This window comes from Haemaphysalis longicornis, unplaced genomic scaffold, assembly GCF_048455015.1.
Source record: "Haemaphysalis longicornis isolate Haplotype H1 unplaced genomic scaffold, Haemaphysalis longicornis Haplotype H1 scaffold_10, whole genome shotgun sequence".
NCBI classification, from domain to species: Eukaryota; Metazoa; Arthropoda; class Arachnida; order Ixodida; family Ixodidae; genus Haemaphysalis; species Haemaphysalis longicornis.
In genome coordinates this window covers 142,932,901-142,958,213 of record NW_027526204.1, presented here as the reverse complement: position 1 = coordinate 142,958,213, position 25,313 = coordinate 142,932,901, and the positions used below count along the sequence as shown (strand labels likewise).

Sequence of the window (25,313 nt, the reverse complement as noted above, 5' to 3'; positions counted from 1 at the left end):
AGAAAAAAGGCACAAATGGGAGATCTGAATCACTGTTCAGTCCCTGCCTTTTATTTTAACAAGTTTACGCCACCTGAATTATTCTTTTGCCATTTTTTACATTATCTCACGTTCACAACACAAATATTTTTGGTGGCATATAATAAAGAAAATTGTCCTTATCTGTCAACGCTAGCCTGTGGAGCAACTTATATTTTCTTCTGCCGACGGCGGCCTTCAGCCGTAAATCACATACGCCAACTTGCAGGTACGGGAGCGATTTGTGATAAAAAACGGACAAAAATTCTTCCCACGACGGTATCTTTCAAAAGCATCCGCGTCGCTGCAGCCATCGCTGTTTCATCGTCCTCAGGAAAATTCCATCCTCACAGTTTTTTGTCCACGTCAGCTGCTTCACCGACAGTCCTAGAGGGAAACAGCTGTGCTAGCGCTCAGCCGCGTTTCCCCTCTTTGGATGAATTGCGCAACGCCACCCAGATGAAAAGGCCGCGAGCTCTACCCTCACAGCTACGGTAGTTCGTTTCTACCAGGTTATAAGTGACGTATTCCCTCCACTTAAGGCGTATTCTCATCTCACTCTATCACACAAGTTGGGGCAAACGCGAGTCCAGCCGTAACGGCACACTAAGGCATTCGCTTTGTGAGGTGTTTCGTAACCTGTCGTAAGTGTTTCCTGCGGGCGTCAGGGCCCATGAAGGTATGTCAAGCCACTGCAACGGACAGGCAACGACGAAAGCGTCTCTTCCTGTGTACCAACACCAAAGGACGCGAAAGCAGCAAGAGGTGTTTACTCGCCGGAACGGCAAGGCAGTCTGGGGCTCTTCAACTCGTTATTAAACTGCGTGACAGATCGAAGCTGTCGCATTCGCTTCGTTTGTTTTTATTCTTGGTGTTTCTTGTTTCATTTCGACAGCCCCGTTTGTTGACCTATAGCCAGTGGCAAGGCGCTCAACGTGATTTGATGTACAGTTTTCGGATTACGCGAAATGCTGTTCTGGCTGAACAACTGCACCTCTTTTTCTGTCTCGCCCCTGCTTTCCAGGTGGTTTGTGCGCTGCTCACGTTTTGGCATTTTGTGGGAGCGTTTGTGAGAGTCGAGATCGTTCTTGCATGGTTGTTTCTATTGGATGAAGATCAGCTCAACTTTGGTTTACCGTTTTTCTATTTCTACGTGAATATTTTAGACGCAACTTTATAACGCTCGAAAAAATTTATGAATGATCATGATGATGTGGTTTGCTTTTACCTGACTTTATTATGTCACTCATTTTAGACCATTGCAGCCTTGCCTATATTTCAACTACCAGTTGTGTTCTTAATGGAGCTCAGATTGGAGTAATCTGCGCTGATTAATTTGATTTACTATCTAGCATGCTTCATTGCTAAGACGTTATGGTATTGAGAAGATGCACAATACTGGTCATCTCTGCAATGCCGAAGCTTGCTAACAGTTGGCCTTTTTACATTTTGGCCACCCGAAATGTTATCAAGCAAGAAGTGGCAGTGCGTTTTAGAGAAGGCATGAAAAACGTAAGTAAACATCCGAGCAGCCAGGTTGGAGACAATCACTCGTAAATTTGATCTTTGTTTTGCCCGTTTATCTTGTGAGCGCAAAAGGACGCCTTTGGGTATTTCTTTCTTACAGTCTGTTTCTTGTGTTCTTTTCGGGGAGCTTCTGCTGCAGCATCCTTTTCGTGACTCGGTGTGTAATTTTAAATGTGCAAGCAGTTGTACGTTGCGCTGAACGCGAGTACAGCCCTTAGATTCTTGACGTATTAAGCGCCCCTTTTTGTGTCGCTGTGGACTTCTAAATATTCAGACAACGTAACTTTTTTGGACTAAAGGTGTGCTTACGGTCGCAAAAGAGAAAAAAAAGAAATGTTTGCGATATGTATACAACAACGCGAAATGACATAAGGCAGAGCGGTTTTACTTAGTGTGGAAAACTCCCGATTTTCACAGGATAATCTTCAGTACCTTTCGCGTATGTACGAGCTACATCTTTCAATTTCTTTCACCGTTCACACTGTGGACGCTTTAACATGCTTCTTGCTACGTCCATCTTTTGTCAGTTTGCCTAACTCCCATTTCCTCTTCTTGCCCCACTAACAACGAACGCCACCTCCCGGCTGCACCTCTAACCGCACACTGACGCCGCTCAATGTGCGAAAACAATGCAAGGGTGGCACAATGTGCGTTAGGGCCGTCCAGGAGAGGCCCCACGAGTTTGCCGGCATGGTGATCAACGGCCCCTGCTTGCGGCCCTCGCCAGTGCAGTACACGTGGACCAAGGTAACCCATTCGGGAACTGCCCCTCTTCCATTGCGCGTCCTTCTCTCTCCAACAGGGAGGCCTGCTAGTGGCCATGGCGGCTGAAAAGAGGCCGAAGGATTTCGCTGGCCTGATATTGATGGCACCGCTGTTAGCAGTCGACAAGGAGCAGGGTACCTGGATCAAGGTGCGTTCGGCATGCCCAGTACAGGTGCTCTGCCGGTGGTGGTGGCTGTGCTGGTGGTGGTGGTGGTGGTGGCGGTGACAAAAAGGTGGTGGTGATGGTTATGGGCGATAATTAGTGGAAATCGTCAGTAGAACTCTGGAATGAGGTGGTAGAGGAACTACTACGGCTGTTACAAAACGTGCTCGTGTTTCAATGTACCGCCGGTGCATGCTTGAGGTGGAACTGGGTCCGCGCTGAAGGCATGCGAGTTGACAGTGCTGATTTCGGATGATCCCCATGATGGCTTCTGAGGAAATGTCTCTGCTTTTTCACTGAAAGAAAGTTGAGTGGAACTGCGTATTATCAAACAGCGCTTTATACTCTTCGCCATCCTTTTATACCACAACGAAGATAAAATGAATGTACCATGCAGTGTTTCCTCTTGTACATTTCGAATGGTCAGCAAGTACGTGGTCCTGCATAATGGGTAGGGTACTTGCTTCAAACAATTTCCCCCTTACTCGGAGCCGGGTAGGTCAGTGCTGCTTTCAGAGTGCGGGGTGGAAGCTCCTCCGAATTGAAGCGCCTTTATTTTCTGGCTGGAAAACATCCAGGATATTTTTAGTACGTCAAGGCCTTCGGATGCATGGGTGAAAAATTAACTCGCTGTTGCAGGCATGTGGCTGTGTTGAAATATTCGGTGTCGAGGAGCATTTCTTATTGTTATTGTAAAATTTTTCTCACTACTCCACGGCTGCTACCCAGATGACCGCGGCACGCGTCCTTGGTCGTGTGGTGCCTAACCTGCCCATCGGGAACCTGGACCTCTCCCTGGTGTCTCAGGACCCTGAAACGGTGAATTGGATGACCAACGACCCCTTGCGATACCACGGAAGCGTTCGCATTGGTTGGGCCGCAGCCATTCTGAATGCTCTAGAGGTTCGTGCATTTCAACTTCCCCGGGATCAAGGGTGTGGCCTGTGGGTCATGATCCATCTGGAATGAGCTGTTCCTCGGCTATAGTTCGGCGATGTAAAAAAATGTAAAATGGATGGTGGCCGAAGCCTTTCGCACATGTTCGCAGAAGTCTGGAACTAGCATGCAAACTTATTCATTTTGATATTCATTTTGAACGATGGTGTTACCTGAGTGTGTAAGAACAATTGTCGTGGTCACTTTTAAAACTCGGCACACCCTGGGTAAAACAAAGAAAAAATACTAATTTATGACTTACGGTTACCCAAAAGTAGTATGAAGGAGTATAGGAAAGGCTATCATGTTACACAATAAAATTTCTAGCCACCAAAGGCCCCTTGTATCCGCATTAACATAATGAAGGATAGCGATGGATCGACCACGGTTAAACGAAAATATTACGCGGTCTTTTCGTCCCTTCACCCCTGCAGGACCTCCAGGCTAAAATGGACGCGGTCGAAGTGCCCTTCCTCATTCAGCATGGTTCCGCTGACAAGCTTTGTGACCTAGCCGGCTCGGAAGATTTCTTCAAAAAAGCCCCGAGCAAAGACAAGAGCATGAAGGTGCGTCCTCATGTCAATTTCTAACCATCAGAATCCGTGGTTTGACTGCAGTAGTACACTGTTCTCAGCCATCAAATATCACATAGGAGCCGGCTACTACTGCTGTTTCGAACTGCTCGATAAAGAGAGAGAGAGAGAGAGAGAAACTTTTATTGACACCACTGGCCAAGGGGTCCGCCATGGCGGCGGACTGCTCGACAGCCATTGCCGTGCGATCACAGATACGAAGGTGTGGAAGGGTCAATACAAAATGGAGTACGTGGCAGTAGAAATGCATTATTCGTATGTACCACTTATTCGATACATGTTATGCTTAAAGCTACAGTCACAATACCCCAGCATGACTGCTCCCACCTGCATTCGTCGAAAGTTCTAGTCAAATCGTGTGTGCTTAAGATTCTCGTACGCGACCTCACAAAATAAACATGAAATCTAACACTTACATACCCTTCGAGCAAACAGCTCAAAAAACATAAAAATGGATGGCACTAGAACAGCCTGCCCACTTCCTTTCCTGTCCTTAAGGGACAGTTCTGGCTCATCCTATCTGAGTAGCTAAGACACTGAACTATGTAGCACGAGGTCACGTCTTTGGTTCCTAATAAATGGTGTGAACAAAAACGGCCATGTGTCGATATTTCGGCAGTAAACTCCCAAAACAGGGTGGCGATATGTTGAAAATTCGCAGTCGCGCCATACTCATGGCAGAGAAGTAAAACGATGTATTTACGTCTGTGCTTTTATATCTAGCTTTTGTTCTCTTGCTCCACTTCTGTCATGTATGAACAAAAAAAAAACAGTGAACAATCGCCCCTTTAACTTTGTGCTACCTGTCCCTTCTAATATAAACCATTGCAAAAGTAACGCTTGAAGTATATCACATTCAATGCCAAAATCTTTCCTGTGCGCTGCAGGTCTACAAGGAATCGTACCACAACCTTCTCACAGAACCAAGAGGCGTGGGGAGCCAAGTTCTTCAAGACATTGCGGACTGGTACACGGCACGGTTCCCGTCGTGAGGCAGCGGGGTCAAGAAAGCTGTGATAACGTCTGCTAAACGAAGAGAAGGGGCCAGCTTAGAGTCAGTATTGCTACAGGCAGATAGCCTTAGGGAAGCAGTTGCGTCCTTTTAGCAAGCATTTTTCCTGAAAACACATTGCCAGCAATCCAAAACGTTACCTTAACAAGAGTTAAACGTATTTGTGGTAATCATACGCATTATTTTCAAGCCCAAGCGGTCCCGTCTTCGTGTTAGAGCGAAGTTACAATTACAGCATTATATGGGGGTGACGTTTGCAGCTGGGCCTTGCTTGGAACTGCCTGTGGTTACGTAAGTCGCATTATGCAACAACCGTCCCTTATTGTTAGCAATACAACGTCTTGTCACATTGATATAGTCCGATTTTCTTGTATCTATACAATTCATATTCTTGCAAAGGGAAGGTATCTGAAGGAACTTACTGTGTATTAACCCGTACTCAGCAACGCAAGAAGATAAGTACCTACAAAGCCTGCTGCAAATTATTTACTACTTCCCTTTTGTTCTAGCTCGGCCCTGAACTTCAACAACAACAAACAAACTCGAAATAAAAAGAGTGAGCCGAGTGAAAACGAACCATCAACACTTTTCTATTGTACTACATCCAAGATAAACAAAACTGGGGTATTAAACCCATTTTTAAACTGTAAAAATTCCATGAATACCGCTTGAATTTCGGTGCTCGATTGCTTTCCTTGCGTCAAGAAACTTCCTTTCAAGAACATTACCAGTAATTGGGGCCGGAAATTACTTCAGTAAACTCTGCGCTTTTCTCGTGCTTCGCTCCATATTTTTGCAGCAGTGCAAGAACGTATGTATGTTGTCGGGTATGGAACGGATGCAAATAAACTCGGCCTAGACAATTTTGCCACAATTTTTATTGACTGTCTGTTTTACAATGAAAGATGTATGAGGGAGATGAGGAGTTCTCAGAGGTGAGTGGTTCAACAGAAACCGTGAGGCTATAAGGTGGCCTTGTCTGCGGAAAGTGTGGTCTCGAAAAACAGTTGGAATGTTTTTCCCTTACAACTGATTACATCTACTTTCCTTTCTAAGTAAAATTTGCAAACATGCCATATACTGCATCGTTATGGCAACTTTTGATAATTCTGTTTGCGCTTCGAATTTTCAGATGCGAACATATGGTGTTTCAATAGTACGAGCTACGTGTCTTTAGCTCACTTTTCAATCCACTGACCTTCAAACAAAGTAAACTTAATACATTGCAAAAAAATTAAAGCGAACCTTCGTTCAGTCCATACGTAAACCAGAGATAGCTCGAAATGCCAGGTTTAAAAAGTCATAATTTTGTTGTAAACTACTGAAGCTATTCTTCACAACTCCATACTTCACACAAGCTGTAAGCACCTATACTTAATTTAGACTACGCGGGTTTAACACGCGCAGATACCTGTACACGGCGGCGTCTTAAGTTCAGAGCACTTAATGGGCTCGTCTTGTCGTCTCAGCTCGCTAACTGTCCATGCGACTGCCGGAATCAGGCGGCGCAGCGAGATAACGCACCCAAGTAGGGCCTTCTGTACCGGTGTCAGGATTCACACTGAGGCTTCGAAAACCTCGTGGTTTAAATAGTCACAACCATTCAAACCTCACGAACCGCTGGTGCTTGTAATACATCTCCCCGTTACTTAGCGCAAAGAAAACTGTAGGTACATTTCAGGCGAAATCTGTTTATATAACCGACACACCCCGCGTTCATTTAGTTGGGAACGCTCGTTGGGCTTGTTTTTGTGACAGTAAGAAAAAAAACGGCCGCTAAAGAGGGAAATGGCGCGTTCGAAATGACGCAGAAAGGCTCCAGCCGCACAAGAAAAAATTACGCACTCGAAATCACGCAAAACACTTCCAGAATACCAAATTAAAGCAAGCGAAAAACGTGCAGAACTCCCTCTTGCGCAGTTTCAGGCAGGGGTCGTGCGAGCACTGCGAATGGCGGAAATTTGAAATGCATTGAGTGGCAGCAGTGAGTGGATAACGGCGCTGCAGCGTATTATGGAGAATCACTGCTCTGCACTTCCGGCAGCTTTCACATTTAGTGGAACGGCTTTAATTTTTTTTTGTTTTCAGCCTTCCATTGGGAAATGGTCGGCGGTGCCTTGAATGGTAGCCGCCCATTTCCACAGTGTGTCTAGCTCTACAACGCTTTAGCCACTGCATGAGAAACCGCGGAAGTTTGTTACCTTTTCGGTATAGCCGAAGAAGGCATTGCGGGGAGTATTAGACGCTATCTTTCCTGCATATGCCGTGTAATGTGTGTGCAAGTCGGGTTTACCATCCAGAACTATTTCTGGGTGAAGCCAGCTGGTGATTAACTTCGTCAACCAGTCATGGAATGGTGCTCGCTTTCAGGGGTGACTACAGTTGGTTTATCTTTATTGTTTCCCCAGCTGAACTGCTTAAATAAAGACTAAATGCACTTCAGCGCATCCCAGATGGCTTCCGATGCACTGTCCCACATAAATTAACTTCCCGTTCCCCGGTTTCTCTCGCGTTCACCACTCAGCGCTCACTCAACGTGAATCAATACTCAAGTTGATGGCGAACAATGGTACTCCAGTCAATCAATCAATCAAAAATCAATCAGCCATTCAGTCAATCAATGTATAATTTATTACACAATGACGTTTCTGTTTTTATCTGCCTATGTGTATGCGTGTTTTCTCGTAGCCCCGACAAGTTTAATTTGCAGCCTTTTAACTATAAATTCAAACGACAGTTTCAAGTACGCTTTTTCTACTACCGAATTTATTATGACGTTTAATATTGTCCTTAGCGGCCCACCTATTTTTCAGCAGCATGAAGTTGTATTCAAAATTTGGTACTTCTTTTTTGGTTATTACACACAGAATTCAAAAAACGAAATGCCCGAAGTGCGGACCATGTTTTTCACATAAACTGTTGGTCAGTTTAAATATGACTACCAACTACTACATACTATAAATACGGTTTGCTTTACTGTCCAAGCAGGCGAAAAGCAATTTCTTTGATTTGTGTGAAAAGTGCGCAAAAACACCATCCGCGTCAAAAATTTTAAAGCTTGCGCTAAACCATGCGGAGTCTCTTCGCTCCTTTACGCACCTTCACTTCCTAAAATAGCAAATTCTGACGGGATAACTCCGTATGTGAGAAAAAAAAGAACTACTTTTGAAGACTTCAAATCCGTGCTAACATGTGGTAAACAGTCTCGTTGAAGTGTTGTGACAGCGCGATCAAAGCAGGCAACAATACTAATTATGAGCCGATTACACTCTAATGGGTACATTTTACTAGCGCAAAAGACGGACCACATGACTAAAAAACCCAGGACAAACGCTAGCGCTCACCCTGTGTTTTTCTTAAACGTGTGGTGCGTCTTTTGCACTAGTAAATGTACCCATTATCGTCTAACCAACTAGTCCAACTTTCCGTCCTTAATTCGATTACACTCGTTACTGTCGTCATTGTTTTCAACGGGTAATGACCAGCAGTCACATAGCGGCGGAAGAAAGACGTGAAGAAATACGAGTGCCTCTAAAGGCGCAAGCCCTGCATCTATATACCATTTCACACACTGCGTGCATTACTTCGGAGCCTATGCGGCTCTCAAACAATCCACCCAATGGGCGCGCGTAATTCACCGTGGCAATTTACAGAACCCGGCCAAACGAAAGCGACAATGGGTGCTGGCTCTTTGGAAGACGATATCCGTTCCACCAATCTGCGGGTGTAGGCGCCTCGGGATTCCGTCTAGCTTTGGCCCTGCTGCATGCAGCCTGGGAAATAGGCTTAGGAGAAATGCCTATACAGCTAGGCATTTACACTTAGAGCGCAATTAAAACGAGCGAGGCAGGAGGAGCTCTAGCATGGCGGTTACCACACAGAGTTGACAGAAAACACTTCCTAGTGGCCAACGAGTTGTTGAAGCCGCAGGATAAGTGGCTGTCCTCCCCCTGCACTCAGCTTCTGCCTGCTCGTCTTCAGAAATCCAAGTGGAGGTTAGGCAAAAGGGGGAGGCCGGAAAAGGCAGGCTCTATGATAAATGGTTTTCACGTAGTGCAGAAATGACGAAGGACAAGGCGAAAATGGGACGAGCGCTACGTCTTTGTCTTGCCCTTTGTCTTTTCTGCGCTGGGTATTCTTTGTGAAAATAATGTACCAACACGCATAAACCTTGTCCCTTTTGAAGATATAAGCGCAGGAAACGACTATTGCCACTTGTAGTAGGCAGTACAGAGTAAAGAGGAGGCTGAGGCCCTTGCTGTGCCACTGGTTTCTGATTTGAGGGTACCAGGTGTAGTAGGCGGCGGATGGTAAAGGACAGGCTGTGGACCTTATTTTGAAGCGGTAGGAAGACCTGCTTCAAGGGGTGACGGGGGAAGAGGAGGTGGAGGGGGTCCTTCTTCTGCAATTGGGGGAAGACCGTTGTCAGTTTGGGTAGGTAGTGGAGAAGGAGGGGTCGGTAAGGGTTGTTGGTCTGGAACTTGCGGCAAGTGTGACTGAGGAGGGTTGCCAGGTTGCAAGAAGTTGCCAGGAATAGCAGGGGATGAAGCAGAGGAAGGCACGGATGCCCTGTTTATGGAAGGCAATGGATTACTGCCCTGAGGCGTATTCGGTGCATGCGCAAGCTGTTCTGGCACGCCGATACCGCCTTGGGTAGGCGTGCCACCCTCAGGAGTTATCTCGTTACCTCCTTGACCAAGGCCTAGGAGAGAACTAGCATCTGGTTTCGTCGAGGGACTGGTAGGGCGATTCCCGGTACGTGAGGGAAGGAAGGGAGAAATAGCGTTATTTTCACCGGGACCTCTCAAATTTTCAAAAGCAAGCTCTGGAAGTTCGTTTTCTCCTTCAGATGGTTTGGCTTGGCCAGGACGTTTTCCTTGCACTTCCTCGCTCTCCTGGCTTTCTTGCTTTGGCGGCAATCTGGGGGGCAGTGAAGGAGACTGTGTCGGAACCTGTGGCGGCGGTTGTTCTGGCTTCTGTTCCTTCTTTTTTCGAACACATCTCAGTCCCTTCGCCGTGTACGTGCAGACTCCTGAATAAAATAGAAAAATATTGCGACGCAAATTAGCTTAATTGGGAATTCTCAAGCATGTGTTCTAAACAGCGAATAACGACAGGTGCGGCATGTTTACTGTCTTTAGCAGATAAGATGGTTGTTGGGCTAGTCCATATCTTTATCGGATTATCTGCCGATAACAGTGTGAAAACGTCTTAGGCACAATGCCTCCAGGGGGTCTAAGTTCGTAGTTAGCCCTTCACTGTGGCACGCCTCATAGTCAGCTTCGGTGGGTAAAACAAAAAAAATTCAACATTTATGAAGCATGTGCAATGCAGTGGTCATTACCTTCTTTGAACTAATACTGTCAGAAAAAAAATACTTGAGGAGAAAAGGAGTTGAGTTCCGCTTCGAAGGTTGTGGATCCTATCTTTAGTACAGGCAAGCCCATTTCATTTTTTGATACTCAGGCCAAAGATATCCACGCTGCTGCACACAGGCCCAAAATCCTGACTTTTTTTCCTGTTAAAGGCTTCCTGTGCTGGCTAGAGGCGCGTGGTTCTTCACCCCAAAAAAAGTAGAGGTCCCCATGTACAAAGCGTGTGCTAGACGACGCGTTACTGGTAGCAATGGAGCATGGTTCAGATGGACAACACTGCTTTTTACGACCAGCCATCTCAAACGCCGAGGCAGACAAGAGTGTATCACAAAAAGACAAAGCCTGCACCACACTTTCCTACGATACGAAAGGACGTCATAAAAGCGTTGAATAGGCTGTGCTTAACCGGGTGTAATAAGCTGGCGATAACCCTACACATTTAAATGTCGCAGGTGTTATTTCACTTGAAATGCATTCGGATGAATGCGAAGATTGGTTCCGGAACAATTAAAAGCTGAATTCAACCTTTGTATGATTAATGCACAGATGTCTAAGGAAAACAGGGAGTAAGGGTCTCCTGTCAGCGACGATAATAGCCCTGCAAGCCGCGAATAGCTGGCTTTCACACATGTTGAGTAAAGTTTTCTTGATGTTTTCGTCATACAGATGTGGAGATAAGACCATTATTACGGCTGAAATTTATCTACAAAGCAGTAAATAATGCTTTCCAGTACGTAGTATACCCAACTGTTTTTGCGCTTTTCTTCCAGCGAACTATCTTGTCATATATGCACTTACTTGTTGTGATGACCTATGACACAAAAATATGATGAATCAATATACACCTAACGGAGTTAAGAGTGGTGCCACCATTTAAATAATGCAGGTAAACCTAGTGCTCCCCTCAATCGACGAATAATCGTGGTATTGTGAGCGATGTGTGCGTAATTTTTTACTTTACGCATGGCCGCATATGCCCATGTCCACCAATGTGTGAGCCTCGAAAAGGCGTACACTATACATAAATTATACATAAATAAGTCAGCGAACATTGTGCCAAAGTGTATGAGGATGCGCCTGTGCAGTGAGCAATATACGTGGCTCCAGATTTTTTGTGCGGTGAGGTCGTGCGCTGTGTATAGTGTCACCTAGTGTCACTAGATAAGGTTACATTGTATCGGAACTCTTTTCTCCTATTTTTCTGTGCCGCCGCCATGATCATTTGCTCGTTGGCATCACGTGACATTTGGTTACACTGCGATTACTCATGGGCGCCGCCATTTTGTTGTTTATGCGTTTCAGCCAGTCAACACTAATAGACTTAGCTTGTCCCCCCTGCTGTGCGGCTGCGCGTGACTGACGTCGTTCCGAACGCGAATCAAAGATAACGCGTGGTACAGCATTTCAGCAGCAGAAGTATGTGCCAAGATGCCATTTTGCTGCATCTTCAGCGGTGTTGCTAACAAACGATGCGGTCGAAATTAGCGGCGAGGCCGTAGATGCGGCAATCTCGCAACATTGATAAACACCAAAATGGCCGCTACTGCTAACCAGAGTTACTCAATATAGACAGTTGCGAAACTCCACTTCAGAATCCGGGCGGCGCTAGCCCCCCCACTCCGTGGAAGCTAAGGGGCAAGTCGACGCGCGCGGCACCTAGGAGATAAAAACGGAACTTCGCTAAATTATTATTATTCAAAATTCTTCTGTAAAATAAAGATGGCTTTTTAAATTAAAACACAATAATTACGTAAAATTTACTCGTGTTTTTGCGGCTTTTCTTTTTGTGACTTACGGCAGCAGCCGCAAGCACTTGAGTGCTGCTTCAACGTCCTGCCGACAGACGACAGGCTAGTCAACTTGCCCCGTGCTTGCCCCGGCGCAGGGGGGCAACCGAAGACCGGCTTTAGATACATGGGGCCTATGGGGAGTTTCGCAACTGTCTATATCCAGTAACTCTGCTGCTAACGTGTGTGCCTCAGGGGCGGTACTCTGCTCCCTTATCTAGTGATACTAGTGTCAGCGCTACATCTAAGCAAGTGACGCATTTTCACAACAAACCGTTCTTGTTGCAGGGGCAGTGGCCATAGTAGTATCCTCCCATCATCTGCTCTTCGGTGCACGGCTCTCCGACGCGTTGTAACCGCCTGCACCGCCGCCGCGGACTCTTGTAGCGTCGCAGGCAGCACTTGCCTTGGCCGCACTCGTCGGTGTTCAGGCAGCTGGTTCCACCCTTCACCTGCAGTCACAAATACTTTCTAAAGATCCCAGAATCACAAAGGCTGCGAATTCTTTATAAAATTCAGTTAGAAAAGCACACTAATTCGAATCTCACTAATCACATACAAAAATGCAGCAAAAAATTCGCCGCGCATCTGCTCACTTCGTTGTAAATGTCGTATCGAGACGATAGTCGTCTCGCGCCCCTGGCTCGTAAATCAATTCAAATTTACCTCGTTCCACTGCCCCACTATGAGGCTCTTCTTCACATGCTGTCCAGCGCCATCTACTGGAATTTTTCATTGCTGTTGAACAACTTGGAATGCCCCCAGGAGATATCGTGTCACGGGTGACAGCAGGCGACGGCGTGATTTTTTTTTACAGTGGATGTAGATTTTCTTCTGCTGTGGCAAAAATCGAGTACCCGTGTATTTTTTAATAATGGAACACTCCACATATTATCTATATACTGATTTTTTGCCTGAGATCTGCGTAATGTTTCGTTTTTGCTCAACAATGTGGACAAGTATGAACACTGCCACCAGATCTAGATGCTTCAGAGTGGTTGTGGGTATATAGACGTCTTGGTCAACGCCTGTTTATGTTTGGCCGGGCGGTTGCAAAGAGGGACAGACCAAAATTTATGCGTTCAAGTGGCCCAAGAAATACGATCGTCCTTAAGTACAATTTCATGTGTGCTGCCCGTTGGCCAACTTGAGGCAATGCAGAAGTTGCCATGCACGTGTGCAATCATAGAAACATGAAAGGAGAACATGAAAATGTGAACCAGAACACGCAAAATAAAAAAAAAATATTGATGGTTGAGATAAAATAATACCTCACTAATGGTATATTTCGAAAGGCAAATTTTCAATCTTTCTAACTTGTAAAGAAGTCATGCGACTATTTCACTTGTACAGGAAGAAATTGCGCTATGTGTGTTCAAGTTCATAATTTCCTGTTCGTGTTTCTTGGTCTAGGGCGGTACATACAGAAGGTTTAGTTTTTGAACCTATCGTTCGTCACTGCGTCCACCATAGTGCTCTAAATACCAGAACCCACTTGTTGCCGGCTGTAGAGGACATGCCGCTATGATACAACAAACTTCCACCAGGCAAAACGTTTGGGATGTCCGTGAATATAGCTCATCTCCAGATTCAGTGTACGTGAACCCTGGAAGGAAGTGGGGGGCATCCGGGGCGGATACCACGTAGTATGGATACAGTAGGATAAAGGGGACGACGCGCTTTTAAGTGCGAATGCACTTCTTAAGCGAGCCTGAAGCGTCCGCCGCCGTCCGCATAGCAACAGCTGCGGGTGCGCGCGCTCCTCGTCTTCCTTGGCAACGGGAGGAGATGGGCGCGCGCTGCCTGGCCGCTGACATGGCACATACCCACGTGGAGGATTGGCCAGGAATCTCCTCGTCTTCCTTGGCAACGGGGGGAGATGGGCGCGCGCTGCCTGGCCGCTGACATGGCACATACCCACGTGGGGGATATGCCAAGAATCGGGCGTGAGAAGGGCTAATGCACCCGCTTAAAGGAGTACTGACACGAAATTTCAAAGCTGAGATCCGCTCTAGCAATCAAGTACGACGACGACACAAATAGGTGTCTGTGAATAAATGCATCTTTCTTTCTTTGTAGTTGTGTGTGTGTGTGTGATCTCTCTTTCGCGAACATTACCGAACCGCGCAAATTCAACTCGTGCATTCGCACTTTCACATTCTTCCCCTCGGGGAAATGCGGGGAATTTTTTTAAGCTTAATGATGCTATTTTAGGAGGCAGCGGATCCGCCACCGGTTCGGCGTGGTATTCGGGAACAGCTCGGAAAACATGGCTAGGTTTGACCTTATACGCCTTTGGTTGCGCAATAGGTGGTCATATACGTAGCAGCCAAATAAAAAGATGTGGTCTATTTGCCACCAACAAGTGTTTGTATTGGAAAAGATGTGGCGAGGGGCCCAAGTCCCAATAAATAAAAACGCGCGTATTGCCACATGACTGCGTAATGTAAAGTTATGTTTCTCGCCGTAATAATTGCAATTGAAAAGCGCTAAATGAAGAAAGGAGCTTGCCTTTATCGCCTTTTTGATGGAGTAGTTGGATAATTTATGTTACTCTTAGGTAACAGCTCCAACGAATGCCCGGACTATCTGTGGGGAAATGCTAGATCTGTGAGGGATATCAGTCTTAGCTGTTCGTATTTTAGATCCTTCTGAGAGAAGTTTGAAAATCTGAAGGAATCGACGAAAGACTGCGTTCCTACTGTTTTCCAGCCTCACCCCTACTCCGGGCCAGGGTAGTACACAATACAAATAGTAAAACCACAAGTATATAGTTACGTTTGAATAGTCTGAGCAAGTTGATGTATAAATTGCTGGTCTACTGGAGTTACGTGTATTTGCAAGCCGAATATTCTTTTAAGTTACACACGACCATGCACGCAGAGCAGGCTGTTTTACAGTGCCTACAAAACGCACAAGAATACACACTGTAACAATCCCCATAAAAGTGTAGTGTACAAAATCTCGGTATGATGAATTGATGCATGAGGCATTCATATTCTATTCTACATTGCTGGGCAGCACTGCGGTGTCGGTATTTCTATTCCGTAACGTAGGTAATGGCGCATACTGTTAAAAAATACAAAATATGCCTCTTTCTGCTACATTCTTACGTAGAATCCCGCATGTTTTGGATCGACAAACTGGGGAACGACGACACTATTGTGGTCTAAAAACTGTGACCTGCCTGACCCCAGGCAGCTCTCAGAGAGGGCTGATTGCAGTCATTCATGCGTACATTTCGGAGACCAAGAGTTTAATTTGTAAGCTAATACAAAATCTTGTTTCATGTCTATGCTTCGAACCAGTGACATCATTATAAAATGTTTATCCAATTGTATTGTGTAATTGCGTGGTTGTTTCTTCACTTCAAGTATACACTCATTTTCTAGCATTATGAGATGGGCGTATTAGCTATACAAGCTACCTCGTTTATTGTCAAATCCTCCACGTTCATTAGTGCCATATGTGAGGAAACAACAGCAGCAGCAAATCGGAAGGTTCGCTCGTCGCCTGCTAAATGCATCACCTTGCAGTAACGGAGTCGTCTTCAGTGGACGAATTCCTTCACATGCACACGCCAGAACACGCACACGGTTGCGCATGCACACACGTGCACAGGACGCACGTGTACGCATTCAAACCGACACAGACATGCATGCACAAGTGCGCATGAACCCACGCACGTGCAGACACACGCTCACGCATACCGTGAGCGCCAAAATATAAACGAGACGACAAATAAATAGCATTTACACCCAAAGCGAAGACGCGGAACGACTCCTTCTTGGTTTCATTTTACAAATGAGCTTACGTGAAACGGGTTTTTAATACGGGCTCTTCAGTGTCAAACACACGCGAGATGCATGCTAAAAAAGCGAAATGCATTACTTTAATTCGCTATGAGGTCTTCTGTGGCAGATAAGCGATACATAACTCTTGGGCTATCTAGTTTATTATTCGCGATTGAACTATACTAGACTGCATTATCCCTTAGAGCCCATCCATTACACACACGCACACAGACACACGCACGTACACACGCACACACGCACGCACGCACGCACACACACACACACGCACGCACACACACACGCGCGCACGCGCATGCACGCTATACGCGAAACGCACGCACACGTAAAAAACACGCATGCACATTAGCACGACACTAACCAACGCACACGCACACGCACTCACGCACAACGCATACGAAAACATACACAAAATATACACCATCAACAACAACACAACACATCCCCAACAGCACACAAACCCACAAACAACCCACGCGCAACGCACACACATACACGAATCTCGAGACGGACGTTAATATCCTTATCTCTTTAACTGGATAAAGGGAGAAAGTGTCGAAGTGGCTGGACCTTCACCGCAGATATTTACCTCCACGTAATGTTGCGCCTCATTGTGAATTACGTCTTTCCCGTGTGGCCTCAAGAACGGATTTAAGGAGTGCTGCAGCGTCTGCGTTTCAACGTGGTGTATATTTCGAATTTCTAGTGTAGAATACACTCGCAGGATTCCCCGCTGTACCCGATGACTACTGCTCACGAGACTACCGAACACTTATTATGCATCTGCTCCAGAGTTGCCGATGCGGGAGCAACAGCAGCTAGCTCTGTGTCTCGTGTACAACGTGGAGGCAGGTTTCAATTGTGTCACTTTCTTGTACCGTGGGCCAACAGTGACGACGCTTCCTTAGGGACGACCATTTCGCTGCGTTTCCTGTGGGACTCTGTACTGGGAAAATATCCTATAAATATTAAACCATGCTCATGCCTAGATATATCTATACCATTTCGCGTTGTCATGTACATATCTTTTTCTTTTGATTGGTTTGCCACTGTCTGCTTTCAATGCACGGTTTTCTTTGTTTTCAGTAAACGTTTCTGTCAAGACTTTTGCCTTGAAGTTTTGTTTCTAGCATTTCATTGGGTCTCGTTCTTGATATTGTATTTCTTTTCCGTCTCACGGTTGTCTCCACAACTTCCCACATTCACCCCAGCTCTGACGCTAGCACGGCTGACCCTTCCACTTTAAATTAACGAGCTCTCTCTCTCTCTCTCTCTCTCTCTCTCTCTCTCTCTCTCTCTCTCTCTCTCTCTCTCTCTCTCTCTCTCTCTCTCTCTCTCTCTCTCTCTCTCTCTCTCTTACACAAAACACGTGCACGCATGCACATGCACGCAGCACACGTGTGCTCATATGCAAGCATGTATGTACACACACGCACACACCCTTGCATGAACGCAAACGGACGCACACATACAGGCTCAGACAAACCTACAATATATACACCAATCCCTTGCGGCTGTTGATTATGAGGTTTAACGCGCCGACGCTACACAGGCAATGAGGCGCGCTGTAGTGGAGGGCTCCAGATTAATTTGGAGCACCTGGAAATCTTTAACGTGCGCCGAAATCTGGAGCAGACGGGTGTTTTCGTTTTTTGCCTTGGCCGTGTCTAGGGTGCCATCCAACGGTTTTATAAGCACTCCACTATATCGACATCCACCGCCGTTTTATGACGAAATTGGCGCGTCCGGCAGTACATCGCTCTAGATAACGTAAAGCTAGGCCACCTAACCTAAACATAACATAAGCTAACCTAACGCACACAAAGAAATCATTTCAAACACCAAAAATAACGTGAGGCACAAAAATTACACTTCAATTAAATAATGAAAAAAATAACAACCCAGGCAAGAGGCGGTCTCGAACGACCGACTCTGGGATCAATAAGGTAAGACGGATCTTCAACACTACAACGACGGACTCTTCGGCAGCTGCTAGCCTAGTGTTAAACATTCGAATGTCGTTGGACGGCACTCTAGCCATGCCTGCAACGATCAGCTAGAGTGCCGGCGGTCGGCACTCTAGACACTGCGTTTCGCCTTCATCAGAAAAGCGGCTGCCCGTGAACAGTAACTCTGTGGCCCAACATATATATATATATATATATATATATATATATCTATATATATATATATATATATATATATATATATATATATATATATATATATATATATATAGCGAATCAGAATAGGAAATGAGGGGCTCGTTGAAAATAACACAGAAATAAGGGTTGGCAGTCGAGAAAACCTCGGAAAGCAAAGGGGAGGATGTGGTAGATCATTGAAACAGATTAAGAATTTGGAAAGAAAGAAAGAAAGTGAAGAAAAAATGCCCGCCAGGTGGGATCCGAACCCACGACCTCCAGAATACCGGTCTGGTGCGATAACCACTACGCTACCGGCGGGGCGATTTTCCCATTCACTTTCTGGGGTATTTATGTTAGGTATGTTTGTTTCCTGTGCTTGGGGGTGGTAGCCAGCGCCATTCGGACTAATCGGGGTGAAGGGGACCTTCTTTTTAACCCCCGGGTCGTGACTCGAGTGTCTACGACATGTCCAGAGTGGTCGACCAGCTTTGAACCCTCTTAAGCTCCCTTTGGCAACAAGACTGCCAGAACAGAGGCCCTCGCTATGCATGTAGCGAATCAGAATAGGAAATGAGGGGCTCGTTGAAAATAACACAGAAATAAGGGTTGGCAGTCGAGAAAACCTCGGAAAGCAAAGGGGAGGATGTGGTAGATCATTGAAACAGATTAAGAATTTGGAAAGAAAGAAAGAAAGTGAAGAAAAAATGCCCGCCAGGTGGGATCCGAACCCACGACCTCCAGAATACCGGTCTGGTGCGATAACCACTACGCTACCGGCGGGGCGATTTTCCCATTCACTTTCTGGGGTATTTATGTTAGGTATGTTTGTATTTAGGTGTTAGGTATTTATGTTAGGTATGTTCTTTCTTTCCAAATTCTTAATCTGTTTCAATGATCTACCACATCCTCCCCTTTGCTTTCCGAGGTTTTCTCGACTGCCAACCCTTATTTCTGTGTTATTTTCAACGAGCCCCTCATTTCCTATTCTGATTCGCTACATGCATAGCGAGGGCCTCTGTTCTGGCAGTCTTGTTGCCAAAGGGAGCTTAAGAGGGTTCAAAGCTGGTCGACCACTCTGGACATGTCGTAGACACTCGAGTCACGACCCGGGGGTTAAAAAGAAGGTCCCCTTCACCCCGATTAGTCCGAATGGCGCTGGCTACCACCCCCAAGCACAGGAAACAAACATACCTAACATAAATACCCCAGAAAGTGAATGGGAAAATCGCCCCGCCGGTAGCGTAGTGGTTATCGCACCAGACCGGTATTCTGGAGGTCGTGGGTTCGGATCCCACCTGGCGGGCATTTTTTCTTCACTTTCTTTCTTTCTTTCCAAATTCTTAATCTGTTTCAATGATCTACCACATCCTCCCCTTTGCTTTCCGAGGTTTTCTCGACTGCCAACCCTTATTTCTGTGTTATTTTCAACGAGCCCCTCATTTCCTATTCTGATTCGCTACATGCATAGCGAGGGCCTCTGTTCTGGCAGCCTTGTTGCCAAAGGGAGCTTAAGAGGGTTCAAAGCTGGTCGACCACTCTGGACATGTCGTAGACACTCGAGTCACGACCCGGGGGTTAAAAAGAAGGTCCCCTTCACCCCGATTAGTCCGAATGGCGCTGGCTACCACCCCCAAGCACAGGAAACAAACATACCTAACATAAATACCCCAGAAAGTGAATGGGAAAATCGCCCCGCCGGTAGCGTAGTGGTTATCGCACCAGACCGGTATTCTGGAGGTCGTGGGTTCGGATCCCACCTGGCGGGCATTTTTTCTTCACTTTCTTTCTTTCTTTCCAAATTCTTAATCTGTTTCAATGATCTACCACATCCTCCCCTTTGCTTTCCGAGGTTTTCTCGACTGCCAACCCTTATTTCTGTGTTATTTTCAACGAGCCCCTCATTTCCTATTCTGATTCGCTACATGCATAGCGAGGGCCTCTGTTCTGGCAGTCTTGTTGCCAAAAGGAGCTTAAGAGGGTTCAAAGCTGGTCGACCACTCTGGACATGTCGTAGACACTCGAGTCACGACCCGGGGGTTAAAAAGAAGGTCCCCTTCACCCCGATTAGTCCGAATGGCGCTGGCTACCACCCCCAAGCACAGGAAACAAACATACCTAACATAAATACCCCAGAAAGTGAATGGGAAAATCGCCCCGCCGGTAGCGTAGTGGTTATCGCACCAGACCGGTATTCTGGAGGTCGTGGGTTCGGATCCCACCTGGCGGGCATTTTTTCTTCACTTTCTTTCTTTCTTTCCAAATTCTTAATCTGTTTCAATGATCTACCACATCCTCCCCTTTGCTTTCCGAGGTTTTCTCGACTGCCAACCCTTATTTCTGTGTTATTTTCAACGAGCCCCTCATTTCCTATTCTGATTCGCTACATGCATAGCGAGGGCCTCTGTTCTGGCAGTCTTGTTGCCAAAGGGAGCTTAAGAGGGTTCAAAGCTGGTCGACCACTCTGGACATGTCGTAGACACTCGAGTCACGACCCGGGGGTTAAAAAGAAGGTCCCCTTCACCCCGATTAGTCCGAATGGCGCTGGCTACCACCCCCAAGCACAGGAAACAAACATACCTAACATAAATACCCCAGAAAGTGAATGGGAAAATCGCCCCGCCGGTAGCGTAGTGGTTATCGCACCAGACCGGTATTCTGGAGGTCGTGGGTTCGGATCCCACCTGGCGGGCATTTTTTCTTCACTTTCTTTCTTTCTTTCCAAATTCTTAATCTGTTTCAATGATCTACCACATCCTCCCCTTTGCTTTCCGAGGTTTTCTCGACTGCCAACCCTTATTTCTGTGTTATTTTCAACGAGCCCCTCATTTCCTATTCTGATTCGCTACATGCATAGCGAGGGCCTCTGTTCTGGCAGCCTTGTTGCCAAAGGGAGCTTAAGAGGGTTCAAAGCTGGTCGACCACTCTGGACATGTCGTAGACACTCGAGTCACGACCCGGGGGTTAAAAAGAAGGTCCCCTTCACCCCGATTAGTCCGAATGGCGCTGGCTACCACCCCCAAGCACAGGAAACAAACATACCTAACATAAATACCCCAGAAAGTGAATGGGAAAATCGCCCCGCCGGTAGCGTAGTGGTTATCGCACCAGACCGGTATTCTGGAGGTCGTGGGTTCGGATCCCACCTGGCGGGCATTTTTTCTTCACTTTCTTTCTTTCTTTCCAAATTCTTAATCTGTTTCAATGATCTACCACATCCTCCCCTTTGCTTTCCGAGGTTTTCTCGACTGCCAACCCTTATTTCTGTGTTATTTTCAACGAGCCCCTCATTTCCTATTCTGATTCGCTACATGCATAGCGAGGGCCTCTGTTCTGGCAGTCTTGTTGCCAAAAGGAGCTTAAGAGGGTTCAAAGCTGGTCGACCACTCTGGACATGTCGTAGACACTCGAGTCACGACCCGGGGGTTAAAAAGAAGGTCCCCTTCACCCCGATTAGTCCGAATGGCGCTGGCTACCACCCCCAAGCACAGGAAACAAACATACCTAACATAAATACCCCAGAAAGTGAATGGGAAAATCGCCCCGCCGGTAGCGTAGTGGTTATCGCACCAGACCGGTATTCTGGAGGTCGTGGGTTCGGATCCCACCTGGCGGGCATTTTTTCTTCACTTTCTTTCTTTCTTTCCAAATTCTTAATCTGTTTCAATGATCTACCACATCCTCCCCTTTGCTTTCCGAGGTTTTCTCGACTGCCAACCCTTATTTCTGTGTTATTTTCAACGAGCCCCTCATTTCCTATTCTGATTCGCTACATGCATAGCGAGGGCCTCTGTTCTGGCAGTCTTGTTGCCAAAGGGAGCTTAAGAGGGTTCAAAGCTGGTCGACCACTCTGGACATGTCGTAGACACTCGAGTCACGACCCGGGGGTTAAAAAGAAGGTCCCCTTCACCCCGATTAGTCCGAATGGCGCTGGCTACCACCCCCAAGCACAGGAAACAAACATACCTAACATAAATACCCCAGAAAGTGAATGGGAAAATCGCCCCGCCGGTAGCGTAGTGGTTATCGCACCAGACCGGTATTCTGGAGGTCGTGGGTTCGGATCCCACCTGGCGGGCATTTTTTCTTCACTTTCTTTCTTTCTTTCCAAATTCTTAATCTGTTTCAATGATCTACCACATCCTCCCCTTTGCTTTCCGAGGTTTTCTCGACTGCCAACCCTTATTTCTGTGTTATATATATATATATATATATATATATATATATATATATATATATATTCTTTCTTTCTTCCGTATATTTTAAAAAAAATATTAACTTCATTAACCGTACTAAAAAAAAAGAGCCTAACCACACCCCTATGCCTCCTTTGGCGTTGTAGAATGCCGACTTATCTTTCTGTATTTCCCCAACGAGCCCCTCATTTCCTTACTATATTATTCTGCGAAAGCCTAGCGAGGGTCTCGATTCTGGCAGCCTTGATGCCTAGGTAGCATAAGAGGGCTTCCCGCCAGTTACCCGCTCATGACAGGCTGTAGACGTTCTAGTCACGCCCCGGGGGTTGAAAAGAAGGTCCCCTGCTCCCCGTGTAGTCTGAGTGGCGCTGGCTACCACGCTCAAGCGTCAGATACACTTCTAGTAAATATAAATAGCCCAGAAAGTGAAGGAGAACACAGTCGCCCAGATAGCCGAATTGGTAAGGCATTCGAGATCTAATCGAAAGGCGTGGGTTCGGTCCCCACTCTGGGCGCGTGTTTTTCTTTCTTTCCTTCTTCCGTATATTAAAAAAAAATATTGACTTCATTAACCGTACTAAAAAAAAAGAGCCTAACCACACCCCTATGCCTCCTTTGGCGTTGTAGACTGCCGACTTATCTTTATATATATTATATATATATATATATATATATATATATATTTAAGAGAAAAGGTTCCTGGCTATGAGGTTAGCTGTACGATAGAGAAGTCAAACTGAAAAACATAACATCTATTCTAAAGTTTCGACCGGGGACCAGTCTTTTTCAAAGATACAAATAGTGCAGATTTCAGTTCAAATACATTTCAGTTGTGGGCGGGGCAAGAAGATGTATCAAGAAAAACGTACGCTCTACGCAACACGAAGTGTGTGAAGCCCCAGAACGCAAGGGGCGTTCTGGGCTGGGTGGTGCCGGGGAACAGAGAGGAGAGGGGGGCGTAATCAAGGCAGGCCAGGCTATAGGATAAGAGGAAGGCGTTGCCTGGCATTGAAGTCACCACGGGAAAGCAAGAAAATGAGGGACTAAGAGGGGCTCGTTTCCTGCTCGTTTCTTAAGCATTGACTGGTTAGGAGAAAAGGGTAGGGGAGACCAGAGTTAATTACGGACGCCTAGTGCAAGCGTTAACACACACTCACACACACACACATAAAAAAGAAAGAACGAGGAAGGAAGGAAGAGGGGAATTGAGACAAGAGTGGGGGGTCTTGGCAGATCTTTTCAGACGGAAGAGATAAGCAGAACACCCGTGTGTCAAGATTTCGGTTCACATTAAAGATCCCCAATTGGTCAAAATTAATGCTGAGCCCTCCACTACGCCGCTCCTCATATGGGGCTTCTGCTTTAGACCAAGTGCAACTTCGGCGCGTTAAACACCATCATTTTTTACCGTTTTTTCTCAAACAATACTAGCAACAGGGGCCATAAAGTCCTAAGAACATGGCTGAAGTTTTGGGAACTTACACCGAATAAAGCAATTTGTTAATGTTTTGTAACTCGCGTAAGTGGCGCTTGCACTGACATTACCGCTATTTGAAAATCGGGGCTAAGGTAAGGTAAGCATATAGGTCAAATGACAGAGCTTGAAGAGCGGGACAGTGTCTAGCTTGTTACGATATAGTGTTCCCTCAGCCCCACCCACTCACCATGCAAGTGGGGCGTGCATCTTTGTCAAAATTTTCTCTGCCATGCCGAAAGTGCATAGGTCGCAAATTTCAAAACGGAAGTTTACCTGTCTGGCGAGATTGAAACGTTTTGTGCCGAAAGCTAGATAAAACACCTTTTTTCTTACGGTCTCAAAACATTTTGGTCACATTTAAATGTTAATGTTATGCTTTGAAGTCTTTAAGGGCCACAAACGTTTCGCGTCACCTAGAAAATTTTGACAAAGACTGGACATGCGTACGACAGGTAGCACTGTAGGCAGGCTTTTTTTTTAACGTGACATTCACCTACCTAAACCTGTGTCGTAACAGCAACGCACATAAAGCAAAACAATACTCACCCATCCAGGCTTCGGCTTTGGAGTGGATATCAATATATTGGTGGCCTCCTCTTCATCTTCGCCGGAATTAGCGAACAACCACTCCGGTATGACGTCCTCCTCTGCCGGCGCTTCCGCTATGACCCACACCGCACAGGTAACCATTAAAAGAGACACTCGAAGAAGCGTGGCCACGCCCATCGCCATATTTTTTTGAGTAAGCACAAAGCGAGAGAAGTCCACGAGAAGCTCTTAACGCATAACTAATATTTTAAGTTCCACCGAAATGAATGCTTAGCACTTTGACGCTTGAAGACTGCCGTCCATCAACAGTAGTCCTGGCGTCCTGATGACTCCGCAGTAAATGAAGAGCTTGGTTTGTGTGCCTAGTTCTTGCGGGGCACGTTTGAAAATGCGCGCGTTTTCCAATTAGTTAGGAAAGGTGTCTTCCAGATTAGCCTTCTGCCTCGTCGTTAAGCAACTTCGTTCACCGCAGTATTGCCTCCCCCCACTCTTCGTCGGATCACCAAGAGCCCCGGGGCACTGAAAGACAATGGTTACTTGAAAAGCTCGGCACTGCTTCAGTTTCAATACATCTTGTCATGGCTCAGCTGTTGTCAAACCGTCAGCCAGCTTAGAGGTCACTCAGGAGCTTGTCCGGACGCAATAGGATCTGCACACATTCCCGGCTCATCCTGGCGTTGTTCGTGAAAAGAGAATATTCCGAAACGGACAAGTGCTCGCGGTGCAGTCCGCGAAGCGACGCAAGCGGAGCATTTTGCGTGGCTGACTACGTCACGAGCATGAGCTTGAAAAAGGTAGGTCCTTTGTGTTTAAACGAACCTAGGCGAAAAGAAGCACAAAGAAAAAACTAAGCTATAGCCAGCATATTGTTCCCAGACGCGAACCGTTCCTTTTTCTCTGATCGCATAAAGATCTACGATTCACTGTGACTGCAAGCTAATCCAGAAAAAGTATAAATA

At 46.3% G+C, this 25,313-nt stretch overlaps 2 protein-coding genes across 3 annotated transcripts in view; one reads left to right on the top strand and one right to left on the bottom strand.

The window, feature by feature from the left end:
* The window catches only part of LOC144159547 (monoglyceride lipase-like), a 39,180-nt gene extending 33,292 nt beyond the window's left edge, over nt 1–5,888 (top strand). Inside the window, exons 4-7 of one of the 2 annotated variants that reach the window (XM_077691113.1) lie at nt 2,182–2,292; nt 3,203–3,376; nt 3,844–3,975; nt 4,890–5,888. In XM_077691113.1, coding sequence (XP_077547239.1) covers nt 2,182–2,292; nt 3,203–3,376; nt 3,844–3,975; nt 4,890–4,994 — 522 coding nt within the window. In that variant the 3' untranslated portion in view covers nt 4,995–5,888. Of the gene's footprint in view, nt 1–2,181; nt 2,293–2,347; nt 2,459–3,202; nt 3,377–3,843; nt 3,976–4,889 lie in introns of both variants that reach the window. The other variant, XM_077691111.1, reaches the window with a different exon arrangement.
* A 134-nt stretch (nt 5,889–6,022) lies between these two features.
* Nucleotides 6,023–25,005, bottom strand: LOC144159546 (uncharacterized). Its single transcript, XM_077691110.1, has 3 exons — nt 24,352–25,005; nt 12,451–12,628; nt 6,023–10,046 (listed from the first exon to the last, which is right to left on the bottom strand). The coding sequence occupies exons 1-3, from the start codon at nt 24,535–24,537 to the stop codon at nt 9,346–9,348; spliced, it is 1,065 nt and encodes a 354-aa protein (XP_077547236.1). The 5' UTR covers nt 24,538–25,005; the 3' UTR covers nt 6,023–9,345.
* Between the last annotated feature and the right edge of the window lie 308 nt (nt 25,006–25,313).